The sequence below is a fragment of the Budorcas taxicolor genome, chromosome 18 (assembly GCF_023091745.1).
Source record: "Budorcas taxicolor isolate Tak-1 chromosome 18, Takin1.1, whole genome shotgun sequence".
Classification (NCBI taxonomy): domain Eukaryota; kingdom Metazoa; phylum Chordata; class Mammalia; order Artiodactyla; family Bovidae; genus Budorcas; species Budorcas taxicolor.
The window spans coordinates 40,697,085-40,714,831 of record NC_068927.1 but is presented as its reverse complement, the minus strand read 5'-3'; the positions used below and the strand labels follow the sequence as shown (position 1 = coordinate 40,714,831).

The 17,747-nt window shown below is 44.8% G+C and overlaps 1 protein-coding gene across 4 annotated transcripts; it reads right to left on the bottom strand.

Moving 5' to 3' along the window:
* Window positions 1-476: 476 nt before the first annotated feature.
* Window positions 477-17,407, bottom strand: ZNF821 (zinc finger protein 821). Of its 4 annotated transcripts, XM_052655963.1 has the most exons (9): window positions 17,199-17,407; window positions 16,466-16,528; window positions 15,199-15,286; window positions 13,788-13,902; window positions 6,728-6,853; window positions 4,057-4,202; window positions 3,268-3,372; window positions 2,155-2,321; window positions 477-1,426 (listed from the first exon to the last, which is right to left on the bottom strand). In XM_052655963.1, the coding sequence occupies exons 4-9, from the start codon at window positions 13,825-13,827 to the stop codon at window positions 772-774; spliced, it is 1,239 nt and encodes a 412-aa protein (XP_052511923.1). In that variant the 5' UTR covers window positions 13,828-13,902; window positions 15,199-15,286; window positions 16,466-16,528; window positions 17,199-17,407; the 3' UTR covers window positions 477-771. The 4 variants fall into 4 exon arrangements, with proteins under 4 accessions (XP_052511923.1, XP_052511926.1, XP_052511924.1 ...); XM_052655966.1 differs by lacking the exon at window positions 6,728-6,853; XM_052655964.1 differs by lacking the exons at window positions 15,199-15,286; window positions 16,466-16,528; window positions 17,199-17,407 and adding an exon at window positions 16,529-16,747.
* Window positions 17,408-17,747: the final 340 nt, after the last annotated feature.

Genomic DNA, 17,747 nt, shown 5'->3' with positions numbered 1-17,747 from the left:
CAGCTGAGCCACAAAAGAAGTCCAAGAATACTGGAGTGGGTAGCCTATCCCTTCTCCAGCAGATCTTCCCAACCCCAGGAATCGAACTGGGGTCTCCTGCATTGCAGGCGGATTCTTTACCAACCAAACTATCAGGGAAGCCCCAGTCATGGGAAAGGTGTCTCCTTCTGAGTTTGGAAAAGGAAAGCTGGGTTGAAATAGCTCTTGGGACCACAGGTGAGCCTCATTAGGGTCGTCGGCATGGACCCTCACAAAGCCGGCATCGGTTCTTTCTCAATGTTGCCATTAACTTGTGAAGGGCCAGATAAGTGATCTCTGCTTGGAGAGCCTAAGTGGAGGAGCACCCTCCCTTGGAAAAAGACAGTCACTGGAAGTTCCAGCCTGAAAACTTCCATCCAGGTCTTAGATCACTTCATTTGCTAGAATGAAATCAAGAGAAGAGCAGGAAAGGGCAGTAAAGATAAAATTAATTTATTTGCCCTCGTAACTCCGCGGGCCACACTGGGACCCCACAGTCCCATACGCAGACCTTGCAGCAGTGGGCTGGAGCGATGAAGTGTCTGGAGTGCCTGCTCCCTCGTCCACAGCTGCCTGGAGCCAGGTCCCTCCTGACCCCATCATCCTGCTCCCACATGCAAGGGGTATGCAGGTCCACCTGCAACAAACCCGGGCCTGCCTCTGCCGCAAGGATAGAATCTGAGGGTGACTGAGTGAGGATCCCTGTGGGCTCAGGTGGGTGGTGAGCGGGAAGGCAGGCAGGAGGGTGTGGCTTCAGTGCAGAGAGCTGCTGTTCTGCTCTTCAAAGGCCATCTTGCCCAGGAGTTGGCTGTCCAACTCCACCCCACTCACAGGTAGCTGGAAGAAGTTCATTTCAGCTGCTAAGGCTGCCATGGCAGAAGGGTCCTGGCCAAACTGAGCTCGCAACATCATGTCCATTTTCTCCAGCCTCCTCTTGAGCCGCTTGGCCTCCCGCTCCCGGATGAGCCGGGCCTGCCGCTTCTCAGGGGTCTCGTTGGCTCGCTTCAGCCTCATGGCCTCCCGATCTCGTTGCAGCCGGCGTGCCCGCTGCTCGTCTGTCTCTTGCATGCGCTGCAGGCGCTTGGCTTCTCGGTCCCTCATGCGCCTCACCTCCCGCTCCTCAGGGGTCTCATTGTCCCGCCGGCTCTTCTTGGCTGTGCGCTCTCGTTCCAGTCGCTGCAGCCGGACTTCCAAAGGCTCATTCTGCCGACGCAAGGCCCATTTGCGGACACTGGGGGTCTGGGCTTCCAGCAGCTTCCGGTAGGCAGCACAGTTGTTGCACACAAGCAGAATTCCAGCAGGGTACACTGGAGGAGTAAAGGCAATGTCCTTCCCCTCGGCACTGGAGGGGCCCTCACTGTGGGCTGGCGGTAGGGATTCCATATTAAGGACTTCAGGGAGTTTCTCACTGGAAGGCAAAAATTTTGTATAGTTAATGCCATGGTCTAACAAGGCCCTGATTTATTCTGTCCTGCCAGGCCAGTCAGTCCAAGTTCACCACTAGGGGTCAGTTTGAGTACTTGGGAGACCTCCTCCACCTTTCCACTCTTGCCCTTCTTTGGGCCAGGGTGTCTACCAAGTCTTGAAGCCCACCTGGAGTTAGGGACTGAGCCAACTGCCACAGCAAGCCACCAGAAATCAGAGGAGGAGCCCTTACGATGTGCAGTCCTGCTCAAGCCAAACTGATGGTGTCTGTAGGAGTTGTGCAGGGCAGTCCTCCTTGAGGTGGGAGCTGCAGTAGGGGAGGTCCGGTCCATTGGCTTCACCTCCCCCTGCCCGACCCTGCCTTGCACACTAACTAGCAAACGGTGCGGACAGTGCACACAGCCCCAGGCTTCCTGGACATGGTGGAGACTGTCCTCCTGTGAGGGTCCTCATGGCCTCTCTAACTTCTTTCTCCATGCTTTATCATGAAGGTTCTTGGACTTCCCACGTCTCTTTCCAGATGAAGATATTCTGATCGAGGAAAGACATGAGAATTCATTTCCCTTTGGGGGTGTTTTAACGGAATGGACATATTTACTAGCTTCCTCCCTTGTATTTCCAGAGTCAAGAGTCAGTTGCCTTTGCAATGCCAAAGGAGAAGCCACACCCAGTAATCTGCTCCCAGCACAGAGGTTTAGGCGCCCGGCTAACCTGTTAAACGTGGCATGGCTAGTGAAACGGGCTCCACACACAGCACAGTTCGACCGCTGGTCCTCTGAGTGGATTAAGAGGTGGCGACCCAGTGACCCTGGGGAGCTGAGGGCCCGGCCACAGACGGGACACATGTAGCTCTTGGCGCTCACCACGGCTGCAGTGTGCTGGAAAAGAGAGCCTCATCTGTCAACTCATACCAGCTCCAGGACAAGTTCTACCCATTGAGGAACTACTTTCTGGGAAACATCCCTCTTTCCTTAGTCTTAGAACAAGAACTCTTCTCCCTATTTAGCATCCAGAAAAGGAACAGGCTTATGTTAAAGGGCCTTCAGAAGGGCGAGGCCATCCACACTACTGCTCAGATTTCACTGATTTGAGTTCTGACTATGTTCTGGGATGTGGGGCTGGCTTGGGGAAAAATGAGATGCCACATTCCTCTTCAGAGCCGGAGAAGAATTTTAGCTCAGGATACTTTCTCATGGTCTGTTTGCCCCATGCTGTGTAGGCACAAGTGCACTTTACCATCCTGAGCCACCAGGGAAGCCCAACAAGTGCACTGGAAAGGAGCACTGAAGGCCAAGTCTAGAAGCTGGCTGGGAAGACTGGTACCCAGAAGGTATTTAAATGCACAGCCTTTCCTTCCATCTTTTAATATCAGTCTTCCGAAGAAACGCTTCCCCTCACAACCCAGTGGTCTTTATGGTAAAGCCCAGGCTGCCACGCGTGCTGATGCCTGTTCACTACAAATCATAAGACACATGTGTTCTGCGACTGGACGGTCATCTTGTTCTGATGCATTGGTTTACACTAACTTTCTCCAGTATTTCAGAAACATCTGTTAATTCATTTTTTTCTTCTTTAAAACAAAGCCCATTTCTCTCTCACTATATAAAATATACACTAATTACTTTAGGAAAAAAATGATACTTAATTTTCACAATGTCTGCCTGGGAACCCAGAACATATTCACTTAATGTATCCCACTTATTCTCTAAGAGTGGAATCTGGGTGGAAGCAAAAACAACCCAAGGTTCTTTCTGGGGTTGGAGGCAAAGGCTAAACAAGTCACTGGTGCCTGTTTTCTGGAGCGTGTGGCTCCCCAATCCATACCTGGTACACGTGAGCAATCAGCTGCTCCCGACTCCCACAGTCGAGCTGGCAGAGGGGACATTGGCCGAGTCCAAGTAATGGGTCAGAATGCAAATTCTCCGTGACCTGCAACACAACAAGTAGGCAATTCACTAAGATGGTTTACCAGTCTCTTCCCTGCCCCTGCTTCTTCTAAAAGGGTATCCTGTTAAAAGTAACACAACCTTTTATCATACACTATTCTCAGGTTCCCATCGTGGGTCAAAGCAGAGTGACGGGGGAAAGGGAATTAAATTTGTTCCCATCTTCATTTTCTCCAAGGCTTCCTGCCATGAAGACATAGAATTACTCCAGAGAGCTTATCTAATTTTTCCCCCCTAAGGTAAACTCTGTAGGGAGAACACTAGCTTTCCCTCCTGCCATGCCTCTTGCAGGAATCCTCAAGAGACAATTTAGTGAAAGGATGGCACCTCATTTAACACTGTGACTGAAATTTGCAAGCGTATTCAAGAGTACATCTCAGGAAGTCAGCTAATAGTTTTACAAAGATGGACATTCTGCCAGAAAGAAGTGGGGAGCTTTGGGAGTAGGAGCTGTGTGTGGGTAAAGTGATATGTGGGCGGGTGGAAAAGGAAGGCTGGGTGTGATGAGAACTATGTGCCTGAGGGTAGGGTACCTGGTGCTGTAAAAGAAGAGAGGCTGCGTCTGAAAACCTGGGAGACCCTCAGAGGCAAGAGTTGCTTCAGGTGGAGGAGAGGCATCTGGACAGAGCAGAAGGGGAAGGGTGCCCAGAAGCCATTTGTCACTTGCCTCATGCTCTGCCACTTTCTTTCCACCAACAGGCTGTTCTGCATTTTCTAACTCTTTTTCCACTTTGACCACTCCTCCATCTTCCTCTGACGTATGGGAAGAGACTTCATCTTGTGTGGTCTCTTCTTCATCTCCCTCACTGTCACCTGGAACACACAAACTGGTCACTTGTTCTGATTTTTGCATTAGTACATCTTGTGTTGCTTTCCACCCAAGAGTTTGCAGCTAAAATGGAAAACACCCCCAGATCTTCCATAATATAGTTGGTATCAGAGCTTTTTTTGAGTACCAATCATGTTAAGTGGAAGCCAGCTCTAACTGTTCCTTATATTGTCATATATACACAAAAGAGAAAATTGGAGGTAAAACTGCATTGGAAAATGGTTATTAAGCCTTGTATATTATCATAAAAGCGATACCTTCTTACACACGGTTCCCAAATATCTCACACTTCAAATCACACCTCCCATGCACCTCACACCATGCTTATTCCGACAACACACCACTTCCAACTTACCAACACTTAGCACTGATTTTATTACTTACTTTTGTCCCTAACCTCACTGCACAGTTTCTCCATGGTGTCATACTCTATTCTATTCTGAGACCCACTCGTCTTTTCTCTCCCAACAAACCCCAAGGAGCCCTTGTAGAAACACCAAGTTTTTCTTTCTTCTTATCAATAAAGGAGGCAGTAGGAAATTAGGTAAAAATGTCACTTTCTAGGGGAAAAGCTGCTCAGGACAGTGCAAGAGTTAGTACAGCAACCAACCTCTGGCATTCTGCAGTGGTGTTTGACTCACGGTGTCCTCACCCTGCTAGGAACTCAGCAGTCTAGGCTAAATAAGTCCATTATTCCTGGTGGTTCCTTGGATTATCTGATGGATAACTGAATGCTTAACTGGAGGGAACAAGATATTCTTTACTTCGGGATGAAACATCATTTCTCATGACTAAAGTAAGAATTGAGTTTGTTTTAGTTTAGGTGTAGGATGTGGCTGTGCAGAGGTCTGCCTGTAGCTGGGGGATCTGCAAGGTTTGTGTGAGCTGATTTTTTTTTCTCTATTATAAAATAGGAAAAGAAATGATTTTTTTTTTTTAAACATAGTAATGTAAGGAGTTCTTTCTGAAAGGGAAAAAAAAGTGCTAGTACATTGAAGATCCCGAGAGGAAGCCAAACCTGGGGAAGCTGTCAAACTCTAGTCCCATCCCAACACCACCTGGATCTTGGACTCTTGGGCCTGAATGTCAGTGAGAGGAATACAGGATGGAGCTTCACCAGGTTCTCTGCATTGGCAGTGGGACTCGGCTTTCTTAGCTAACGATGCTTATCTTCTACTATCCCTTAAGTAATTTCTAAATCTACCAGTAACTGGGCAAAACTGGTCACATTCCCTTTCTTCCAAAGAAAATCTACCCATGTCACCTGCTGGTAGTTACCTGTGTCTCTGTTAGAGACTCCACTTGGTTAGTGGCCTGGATTTGAGCCCTGGAAAGATCTGTGGTGCACGTGCACTACTCCTCAGTCCAAAGGTTTAGTTTGAATCCACTTCAGTAAATAAGGATTGGCACAGATTAAATGACACAATGTTTTCTCATCAGCTTATTTAGTATACTTGTAGTCTAAGACAATACTGTATCAAACACTTTTTGTAATTTCTCAAAAATTCAAATATATCTACTAGAAAGGTTAAAAAAAAAAAGTCTGCCATGTAAAGGGGTGATACAACTTTTCCAGAATGGAAACCTACCAGACTTCTATAGATTTGGCATTCCCACCTACTACTAAAACTGGTGGCTCCCACAGATTTTCTAGAAATATTTGGGTTTATTTTTTTATACCTGAGCAATGACTTGCTAAATTACTTTTTATTGCTAACATGTTAGTTTAAATAGAAAATGTAGTGCATAGAAGAGTGCAGAACTCTCTCCCTCTTCTTTCCTTTCCAACCCCAAATGTGGAGAAAAATCAGAAATGTCAATCTGAATTGATACTAATAATAACCAATATCAGAAGGATCAAATTAGTAAAGTGAGCGTATCATCCTAGAAAATAACACATCTCAAAGTGTATTTGTTCAAGCAAGTCGTGGGACAGATGATCCCTGAGGCTCAACCAGTTACCAGCCACCGTCTTTTCAATCTCTTAATCAAAGGGATCTACTCAGGACGTGGGGTGGGAAGACTTCCACATCAGCATTTTATATGCTATGTAATCTCACTAATAAGCAAATCCTCCTACAGAGCATTAAAACTGGGTCCTCAAGCAAAACTTTCACGAATACCATGCTTATATTTATTAATTATGAATAAATAGATTCTAAGGGACAGGGATTTTCTTTTTTTTCTTATTTGACCTAGCCCAGGGGCTCCTTGCATACTAAACATCCCTATGCCCCTATCAGAGTTATCACAAACCTATCTATGTATGGCACTATGCCAAGTACTGCAGTCCTTGAATTAAAAAAAAATAAAAAACATAATGTCAAACCTGTTCTCTCTCTGAACAAGCATATGACCATATACCTTAGAACACCTGTGGGAACACTGAGGATCCACAAATCTCCTTCATGTCTTCCTCCCAACCCCCATGCACAATCCCCAGAGCACACACACTCTGATAATTCTTCTCCCATTGCCCTGAGTCATTACCAGAAGGTGTAGAACTCACTGCTACTGGAGTCCTGATCTCTTAGTTGTTGGATAGCTTGTCGCTGACTGCCAAGGTCTCCAGGAAAATCAGTTTTCATCATCGCCTGGCGGGCTTGCTCTTCTAGCCCAGCAAATACTTGATCCCCTGGTGGTCACAAGGAAAAATAGTCAGGCCACCAGCTGGGCGGTACATCCCCAGGCAAGCTGGTTGGAAAGGCAGACCATTCAAAGGTAGGAGACAGGCAGGTACCCTGTGGTGGGGTCATTCATCTCCAAGTCAGCTGGTGGCCTCCAGTGGTTTTTGGGTACAGCTACTCTGCCTGGGCAAGAAGCCAGATGCTCTAGAAAGCAGCATTTGCTTCTCTTAAATCCTCCTACTCTTGACTCCTTTTAAAGGTAATAAATTGCTATTATAATGTTCCATCAGGAATGGAGAGACAGAGACAAGAGGAGGCAAAGCGATGGGATGAAGATAGGGCGACAAATCTGGGCATAATTTCGAATCTTAGTGTATTAGCGACATGGCCCTGACTGCCAACTTCTGACTATATAAACAAGTGCTTCAAAAGATCCATCTAAAAACAGTATCTCTGACCCCATCTTTCATCCATTCTCCTTACAAGACATACTATGGAAGTTTTCCCTTGACTCTCTCACATCTATAAAAATTAGTCACAAGCAAATAAAAAATTGGTTCAATGATTGATTAAAAGGAAAATGGACAATATGTGAACTCACGTCTGCTGAGGAACGAACTTCCTGAAACATGCCAACCAGTTCGCAACGGGATAATATTTCATGTAGTCTCCTTGGTTTAGTGTGGTCTTTTTTTTTTTCCTCTTTGTATAGAGTATCCAAAAGCCCTGGAACCATCCTTGATTGTGCATTTACCCCAAGGAACTCCGCCTGGTGTCTGTGTGGTTATTGAAGAGTTAACATTTAAGTGCTCTTTGATTTCCAAGAGGCCAGGCATAAGGAAAAAAAGAATTGGGTTTCTCAAGGTTTCCATTATCTCAGTCAGAGTGGAAACTACAATCCCTATTCTCCAGCCACCAAGGAAGAATAATAAAAGCCCTAGTGAAACGTCTGACAATAGGCCAGGTGCTATCTTAATGAAGCGAGAAGGGAAATTAAACAGGCTCAGATTCCAAGGCTGATACAATGATTTAGGAGAAATGACCTGGTCAAATGACTTGAACAACTAGTCTTCGGGCAGTGAAGAAACTGATGTGAAGTATGACTTCTCAAGTGGCTCAGTGGTAAAGAACCCACCTGCCAATGCAGGAAGCCACAGGAGACACAGGTTCAATCCCTGGGTCAGGTAGATCCCCTGGAGGAGGAAATGGCAACCCACTCCAGTATTCTTGCTTGGATAATTCCATAAACAGAGGAGCCTGGTGGACTACACTTCATGGGGTCGCAAAGACTTGGACATGACTGAGCGACTGAGAACACACACGGGCTTTGTGTGATTCACTTAGGTATTTGTTCAGCAAATATTCAGTGAACATGTCCTATATGTTAACTGCTGAATGCTAATAATAGTGATTATTTGGCACTTCCTAGTTCCAGGCTGTGTTAAGTGCTTTATAGTTGCTTTGTTGATGTTCAGTCGCTAAGTCGTGTTTGACTCTTTGCGATCCCATGAACTGAAGCACGCCAGGGTTCCCTGTCCTTCATCATCTCCCAGAGTTTGCTCAAACTCATGTCCATTGAGTCAGTGACGCCATCCAACTATCTCATCCTCTTTTGCCCCCTTCTCCTCCTTTATAGTTGCTACTTCACCTTAATTCTCTGCAAGACTCTTTGTCGTGGGAATTACTATCCATATTTTACTTGGGAGAAAAACTAAGATCTATGGTGGAAATAAAGATTCAAACTCCAGTCTATCCAACCCTTAATAACCATATTTTTCAACTCCTTTCTAGCATAGTTGTAAACAGAAGTTTAAGCGGTTCATTAGAGTGATGTTACCAAAAACAAATGCTTGTCTCCGTGTGATAAGAATAGCTCTGATCCTACTGTCAGTGTTACTTTCCTTCCAGGAGAAACTGATATACACAGTGCAAATATCAAAATAATATCCTCAAGGCCAGTAACGACGGAAGGAACCATCATGTTCCTGGTTCTGACGCCATGTGATGAGTTACCATGCCTGCTTAGAGTGATATTATGCTGCTCTGAATGACACCATGAGTGGGAACAGAGATGCTGAAAGTCTAAGTGCACTTCTAGATACACAGCCCTCAAGTAAAGGAAAAATAAGCCGCTTCACGTCAACCTTCATAATATTCAGGATGACACACTGGGTATAAATTATAGCAATGGAGAGCAAAAAATGAATTCTTTGTTACAGTGCCTTCTCTTTCCTCTCTGCAGGAGTAAAATATTGAATTTCTCCTTGTTGGTTCCTCTGTAACCACAAGACCAAGGCCAACTGGAACAGCTAATGAACTCTGGGTAAATGCATGTTTTTGGACCTGGTGGCCGTGGCAGGTATGACACTAAGGAATAAGTTATGTACTAGCATATAATTATCAAGGGCAGACCATCAGCATCAAAGACATCTCTAAAAAAGCCTATCTAGAAACCAGCTAGGTTTTTAACACACCAAGAATCTACGCTTTTCCCTCCTTTCTTAATGGGGAATCACCACTGGATTAGAAGGACATCTAAAAGGATATGTACTTTTTAAGATCAGCTAGTAATTCAGTCTAGTCTCCATTAACCTGGGCTAAAATTTTACTTCTCTTGATGTTATCTAAATATTTAGGCCTTCACAGAACAGAGAAGAGTCTGTATAATACAGCCATCCTATCCAGGACTTTTGGGAGCATTCTCACCTTGGATAGTTGGGCTATATTAATTCTGTTATTCTTTCCTTTGGCAGTTTGGAAAGAAAAGCTATGGTCCATATTTTATTCCACTCCTGACTTGGGAAAAAGGCTAAGGTAAACTTTACTCCTCAGGGATATTCCTATTTTAAATATCAACATAAAGCAAACTATATAAAAACTATAAAAAAGGATTATTTCATAAGAAGGTAGTGATACTTGCTAAAAGTATGTCATATTAACTCAGGTATAATATGATCTATACAGATACTAGTGGTTAAGAAGTGTTACACAATTGCCTGCTTTTACAGTGTAGAATTATTATTTCCTTCTGTCTTGAGACTATTGGAGTAGGTTAAAAAAAATCCTCTGGTTTTTAGATATCAATGTAAAGTAACCATCTTATTTAATTAACATGGGTATTTATTTGTCTATTGTTAGTTGAGAAAAAGTCATCTAAGCTCAACAGTAAAAAGCAAGGTGCTACCTCTCGTTTTTATGGTATGAAATCTAGATACTGTTGGTCTGATTTGGCTAAGGTTTTTTAGACCAGATAAGAATAAAGTCACACAAGCAAGTCTGTAGAACAGATGAGAAGCCTGAGATGAAGATTTTACAATTCTCTTTCTTGAGTCTTTGGTGCAGTTAAATAAATGCAATGTCTGGTGGAATGAAATTAAGTAAAGCAGTTGAGACATTTTCTAGGAGAGATGTCGAATTCAGAATAAAATAAGTTAGTGTTAGGAATGAGGTGCTTAGGATTCTTTTTCTAGCTTACAGTCTCCGTAACTGAGGTGCTACCACATGATAGGAACAGAACCATTATCTTACAAGGATGCTGACAATGAATAAAGACAAAACAAACTGCACATTTTAGAAGATGAGGGACTTTAAAGCCTTTTTTCCTACTTCTATGTAAAAGTTAAAAAACTTTAATTGAAGTTGGAAGTTTTCAGTCTCATATATAATTTGAAAACAAAAGTCTCTTAAGAAGAAGTTTTCCTTTACTTAAGTGGTTTGCTTGGTACAAACACATCAAATGAAAGTGTGCAAAGGACTGTATTTGAAACCACTCTAGAAACAGTTTACAGAAGTTTGTACTCAGAAGGGGGTGAGATAAGGAAGGAGGGAGGGAAGAGATCTAACCGAGATCTCAAGCTATCAGCAGTTCCTTTGTAACTAACAATAATTCTGGACTTCTATTCCAAAAGCTCTGCATCAAGTCTATTAACCAACTGGGCAAAACATAAAGAGTGCCTAGATGTTTCTGGGAGAAGGAGAGATCATGACGATAATTTAGATCCAGATACAGTCCTGAGGAAAACCAAGTATATGCCAGAGCACCCTGTGCGTTGGCTTCTAAAGTAGATCTGACAGATGCTGCCGTGCTACAGCAGTGCGATTCTTAATGTATTCTTTCAGGCGGGCTTTGAGCTTCATGCCACACAATGCTTTTCTTCCCAGAAAGCAGATCTGATGGAGCTCAGCCATTACTCTGCTCAAATGCCAATTGGCTTTGACATTTAAGCAAAGCTTCTGCAGACCTTCCCACCTCCCAGAACTTGAATCCATTCCATTTACTTTAAATAGAGGAGAGGCATTAAATTCAATATATTTCATTGGTTCTATTTCACCACAAGGGGATAGAAGGCTCACATGGTCAGAAGACTGAAATTATTAATTTCCACTTGTCATTATTATCATGGGAAATGAGAAAATGACCTTTCAAAAAAGGGAGGATCAGCTTTAGTCCCCAAATAGTAAATAAGCAGAAGGTCGCCAGAGACTAGCAAATCTCAGGGTCTTTCTTCTTTCTTAGTCCATCGTGTGAGATGCATTCACAGTTTCCTGCCCAAAGGTCCCCTCCCTGAAGGTCTGCTTTTTAGCTGCTCTTGATGGTCACCAGTGCAGTCTGCAAAGTCCCACCCGCTCCACCACTGTACTACGATATTCACTAGCTCAACTCTAGAAAACTGCATTTCTGCAGCTGTGAATATGGTATTCCCTTCTTCTCTATGGCCTGTGTTCCAACTCCAATAGCAGCTCACCCTGGCTTTGAGTAACTACCATGGGAAGAGATGCGGCTATGGATTTATGCTATGTGGGTGTAGGAATCTGCCACACAAGCATTTTACTGGCTCCCCTGGACTGATCACAGTCATATATCATCTCTGTGAGCTACATTCCTCCAAGTCTCTTTGGACAGGTGGCTTTAATAGGTAAATCCAAACTCCAGTGACTGCCTTATTTGTGAACTCATCACTCTACTAAGAGTTCCTTTCCTACCCTGCCTTCTTGGGGAAACATCTGTGTCTTTATCAATATTCATCTTCAAACCAGAGCAGAGAAGACAATCCTTCTGAACTTCTGTGTTCAATTACCTATGCTATGGATACTGCATCTTAGCTCTCTTGACAATCCTCACATTTAGGGCCACTAAATTTCACTGTTTTGGCAGCAATTTCTAAATTGTTCCTGAACCACTCACTTTTATATTAAGCAGCCTTCCAGATCCACTTACTATAGAAAACACTCTGAGAAGCATCCAACCTTCTCTGTTTTATACAACTCTTCTGGGACTTGAATAGAAGAATTAATTGTGTATGAATGTTTGCCACCCTAAACTCATTTAATCTATAACATACTGAAGTCCTCTTAATTCCTCTGTACCTATGGTTTTCTCTCCTACTCTTGAAATTACCCAATAAAATAAAATAAGGTACACACTGTTTGGCATACAGTATCTTTTAAATAAATTTTAGTCCTTTTAACTCCTTGACTAACCTACCTCTCAAATGTAGGATTTCTTTCCTTAAAAAAAAAAAAAATCTTTCAAATGTTCTAATGCTGAATTCCCTTCAAATGCTGCTGTGCTTTAGTCAGTCCTCCATAACAACAGGGGGCTATTTGTCTCTTTTTTATGTTTGAATGAAGATATTTATCTGCTCAGAACAAGGGAAATTGGTTACTGGTCTCAAATCTGCGTAAATATGTTAATGCTAATTTAATAAGGCCCTTTTGAACACCTACTCTGAGGAGTGCTGCTTCCCTGATGGCTCAGTGGTTAAAAAAAAAAAAAATCCACCTGCCAAGCAGGAGATGGGTTCAATCCCTAAGTCAGGAAGTTACCCTGGAGGAGGAAATGGCAACCCACTTCAGTATTCTTGCCTGGGAAATCCCATGGACAGAGGAGCCTGGCGGGCTACAGCCCACGGGGGTCACAAAATAGTTGGATATGACTTGGTAAGTAAACAACAACAAATCTGAGCAGTGCTAAAAGTTGAAAGGGAGAGCAGGAATTATATATGGGACATAGTGTCTGCCCTCCAGAAGTTTACAATTCAATTACTGAACTAAAACAAACATATGAACCTGCTGACAAATAATGCAAGGCAGTAAAGCATGGCCGTTTCCTGTTACCAGTCTCTCCTTCATGTGATCCACTCCGCACACTGCTTTGTGGTCTAAATGTCACTCCACTCTCCCTGTTTAAAAACCTTACAGTATCTCCTTACAGTCACAATGAAGTATGAACTTGGCCTGGCCTTCAGGCCTCTGCAATGTAGAGTTAAACATCTCCAACCTCATAGTCTGCGGTTTCTGAACGAATGAAACTTTTGCTTCATACAAAGTCTCCTTGTTCCCTGAACATATCATGTGCATTCCCTCTTTGTATCTTCGCTCATGCAGTTTCCCCTACCTGATTTTACCTCTCCTTTCCTCTGTTTTAAAAAAACCTACCTTCTACCTTCTAAAGCCCAGTTCAAAGTCATGTTGTGGGGCCTCTTCTATCAAGCATTCCCTCGCTACTTCAGTCCATGGAGTTCTCTCCCTCCTCTTAACTTCTGTAGTACACACAGTGCACAGCATCCTTATTTGACACTTAGCATAGATTATCTTGCTATATGCTCATCTACCTGTCTATATATCTCTGGCTACACTTCAGTCTTACGTATCATTTTATTGTTTTATAGCCTTGGTATCTAGCACAAGGCTTTGCACAGAGTAGGAACCCTATAAATATCTGTTAATGTGAATACTAAGGATGAATCAAGAACATCTATTCCTAAGACAGGTTTCCAAGACTTCCCCTAGCACAGACACACTTTAAATCCATCACATTTGACACCTTTGACTCTTTTCTGCTTCAAGAATGAGTGTGAGCCAATCACCTAAATTCAGATTACTCTTCCATTCCAACCCTCAGCATTCCCAGGTTTCAGAAGAAAAAAGCCCCATACTCACAGTGAACTTTATTTGGATTTGTCTGTTTCCGACGGGACATGTTTCCCTGATCCAAGAGCTCTGGCTTTTCCCAGTTTCACGACTGGATGTTACCACCTCCTTGCAAGGTGCTGACCTACAATAAAAAGGATAATGTTAGCATGTGTCATTCAGCCTGGAAATTATACACAATTAAAAGATAAAAGACTTTTTAAAATAGTTTTTGAGCATATAAAACTCACCATTTATAAATTACTGTACTACTTAAAGAGAGAAATGAATAAATCTCTAGCATAACATTAAGGTCCCAAGAAGTTTGAGAGGGGAGTCTAAAGGATTTAGGGGATTCCACTCTAAATCCACCTGTGGAATCCAGAATACTGTTAAGTAATCATGTTCAAGGTCACGGGGTAGAAAAGAAAGTGAAAAACTCAGGCAACCAGGATTAGACACACTGTGGGCTCACCCCACAAACTGTAAAAGGAAGCAAAGGAAGCTCAAGAGGGTGGCAGCTCACATGTCACATGCCCTCTGGAAGTCAAACCCTGCAATCTGCACCAATGGGAGCCTCCAGATGTTTTTTTCAAGAGGTTATGTCTCCTGGAGAGGACAAAGGCACCACATTCCTGTGAAACAGGAACTATCTCAAAACTCTTGGGCACCTGTCAATGAAAACACGGGGAGTAGAGCCTCTATCTAGTGATGTAGGCACAGTGCCAGGCACTGTGGATGACAGGGCACTAAAGCAAATCAGACTTCCAATGCTGAAGATGGGCTTTCACCAGAAGAGCTGGGTGCCATCCACATTGTTGAGTACTAATTCAATACCCCAATGTGAAGTATCAACCTGGCCCTGCTCACATGCTCCCAGGTGGTGGTCAAAGTTAATAACTGTAGTGCCTCTTCTCAATCCAGCCTCTGTGTAGCAAAGAGTGGGAAGAACAAAGAGAAAAAGTCCCCAAATGAGACCTGTTGCAGAGACATGCACCTGCTTCCCTGAAATAGGAGGAAACAGATACTTACGCCTACAGTTCCTGGTTAGTTATAAGAAAGGCTTTCCCAGCATTAAGTGTTGTTAGAGAGTCTGAAATGGATTAGTAGAGGAAGCTGTGAATTTTCTTTGAAAGACAGAGTGAATAAACAGACATAGATTGAAAAGAGAGATATTCTCTTTCCTACCAAAGATAAGAATGTGGACCTGATCACCCTCAAACTTTTCTTTCAGTTCCTGCCTTCTCAAATTGTACTCACACTGAATAAGCAAATATAAAATTGTAGTTTACTGCCTTAAGAGGCATTATGAGAGGTTTACTTACTACTATCTATACTTTGCACTCAAGTTAGTGAAGACTTGCCTCCTGTTATGCCAACTAACTCCTCTATGCAGCTAGAAAGGACCTCAGACCTGTAATCAGATCCTGCCTCCCCTTACCAAAAGAAGAAAGAAACCGCAAATGGCAAAGACAGGCCTCCACAGGAAGTGGCAAAGGAAGCAGCTTTCAGGCAGTCTTCTATCATATCTGCATATCAAACACAGTTCTTTTTCAGACCTTTAATTAAAAAAAAAACACTCCAAATGTATACAGTAAAAATCAATTTTAAGGCAGAATGCTGAGTGCTAATGTTAATGAAATGTGTTCTCTAAGTTTTGTTTGTGTAGATGATTTCTTTTTAATCAAGTAGTTATGTCATAAACTGAAGCGGTGAATGAATATTACACTTTGGGTCTTTTTCTATAAGTCTGTGGAATCACAAAACAGAAAGTTGAATGAAATACAGGTTGCCTATCATTTTTTCCCCCAAATTTGCAGAGCTATAGCTCTCTATTGTATAAGGAAGAAACGAAATCTTAACTAATATTTACATTTTCTTCCCATCAAGATCTGAAATTGAAACTATGAGATAAAGGCAATAAAGTTCCTTCAAAAGAAGGCCAAATAATTTGAGACAGGCTCTATTCAGATCATCTTGCTGAGGCAACAATACTAAATACTAAACAATACTAAAGCTACAAGTTGGAAACAGAGATCAGTATTTGCATATTTAAATCGCCAGTGTCCACTGCATCTCACAATCCTCCTAGTGGTCAAATGAGGAACCAGCCAGATGGTACCCAATGGGATTGACTTCACACCTGAGGGATTGAAGGGAAAACAGAAGCAAATATTCTTACCTCCCTCAAAAAAAAAAAAAAGCCTGTGGGGTTTTGGACTCTTGAAAATAAATGTCATTTACTTAATTAACAATTAAAAAACCTAGCACTGGAGGTACATTCTTGACTGCACAACAAGATTTCAGAGATTAGCCAATTGTTTTACAGCAGTAAAAGCTAACGAATTCCATAGACACAGTGCCCTAAAGTTCACTAACTCAGTTTTACTTTCAACACTGACTCAGTTCCCAAGTCGTAATCCGAAACCCATACAAAAATGTACATGGATAGCCTGAACATCACCATCTGGAAGAAAAAGAGGATGGGAAGATTCAGGTTTACAAGGGATCCTATTTTAAAAGGGAGGCAGCTTTGTCCATCTTTAGAACAAGGTTAAGAATCCTTGGGAGGGAGGCCAATAACGCCTCTTAGCACTGTCCCTGATCTCTCACAGGTGTTAGGCTGCAGGTTCCAGGGCACGCCACAGACTTCAGCAAGGAAAAAATGGGTGAAATCCAAGCTTTAAGAAAAGAGGGTTCACTCCCACCTCCAGATCTGGTGCAGTTCCCACGGAGCAAAGTAAACTCGCCTGAATCCCAGTGGTTTGTACCTGCCAGAAAGGAGAGGACAAGAAAGCTGGTCACGTAGCCGCCTCCCGGTTCACCCTGTTCCCGCTTCTGTTTGGTCCGGAGATTGTGTATACTCAGCCGAGACGGTCCCTCTGGCTTCCTGAAGCAGGAGCACAGGTAGATTCCCGGGAATTATCAGCCAAGAGCCAGAGGTCTTCCGAGGCGGCTCAGACAATCGCTCAGACAATACGGTCTTCTCAGAAATCTAAATTTAGAAGCCTTTCTGGAGACGGCGGCTCCGGACTGATACCCGGGTCGGCACCCTCACGCCCATCCTCTCCCTCCCCCAGCTCCAGCCCAGCCTGTCAGACGCCGGGGCCGTCCCGGCGGTGCCCGGCTGAGACCGACCTAGGCCCACGCGGGGAGGGCGGCGGCGCGGACACCCCTCGCGCGCCCGAGATCGCCAGAGGGACGGGAAAGAGGGACGGCCGCGGTGGGGAGTCAGCCGGGTCCAGCCGCGTCGCGGGAGCCGGGGGCAGGGGGAGGGTCAGAGCCAGGACGGCCCCCGCCCCCCAGGCCAGAGTGAGCCCCTGGCCCCTTCCCCAGACGCAGACTGACAAAAGGACCGACAGCCGGCGACCAAGGGAGGGGGCGAGGAGCCCCTGCATCCTCAGCCTGGTCCCGGATGGAAAGAGTCGGGGGTCTTTTTACCCGGCGCCTCGGCGCTCCGCGGCGCTCCGGGTCCCTGGGCCCCGCCTCCGGACAGACAGACCGCCGGACAATGGGCCCCGAGCCGTAGCTCGGGCCCGCCGGGCCGGGGCTCTCCGCGACTGGGTCCCGGCGGGCAGAGGGCAGCTCCGGGTCGTGCCGCTGGTGGGGAGCCGAGGGGCGGCGCTGCAGACGGACAAAGCCAAAAGCAGACAGACAGACTGAGGGGGAAAAGATGGCGACGCGGGTGGCGGGAGCGCGCTGCTCGCGCACCCGCAGCGAGTGGAGCGCGTGCACGAGTCTCTCCTCTTCACCCCCCCGCCTCCCCCCTTCTTCAGCTTGGTCCCCCTCCCCGCTCCCCAGGCGCGCGCCCGGAGGCATGGGCGGGGCTTATAGGGAGAGGGTCCGGGGAGGCGGAATCTAAGAGAGCATCCAATCACAGACATTCGAGAGGGGCCTCGTCTGCGTCCTCGCCCCGCGGAGACCACCCAGCCTCGCACTCTCCGAGGTCTTTCTCTGGTCCTGTCAGCTCCTCAGCTCCCCTTATCGTCT

Coding starts and splice junctions, on each gene's coding strand:
- ZNF821 (XM_052655963.1), bottom strand. CDS start 13,827: ATGTCCCGTCGGAAACAGACAAATCCAAATAAAGTTCACT. Junction 3,373..4,056: donor AGAAAGTGGCAGAGCATGAG/GCAAGTGACAAA, acceptor GTTGTGTTGCAG/GTCACGGAGAATTTGCATTC. Junction 2,322..3,267: donor TGATTGCTCACGTGTACCAG/GTATGGATTGGG, acceptor TCTCTTTTCCAG/CACACTGCAGCCGTGGTGAG.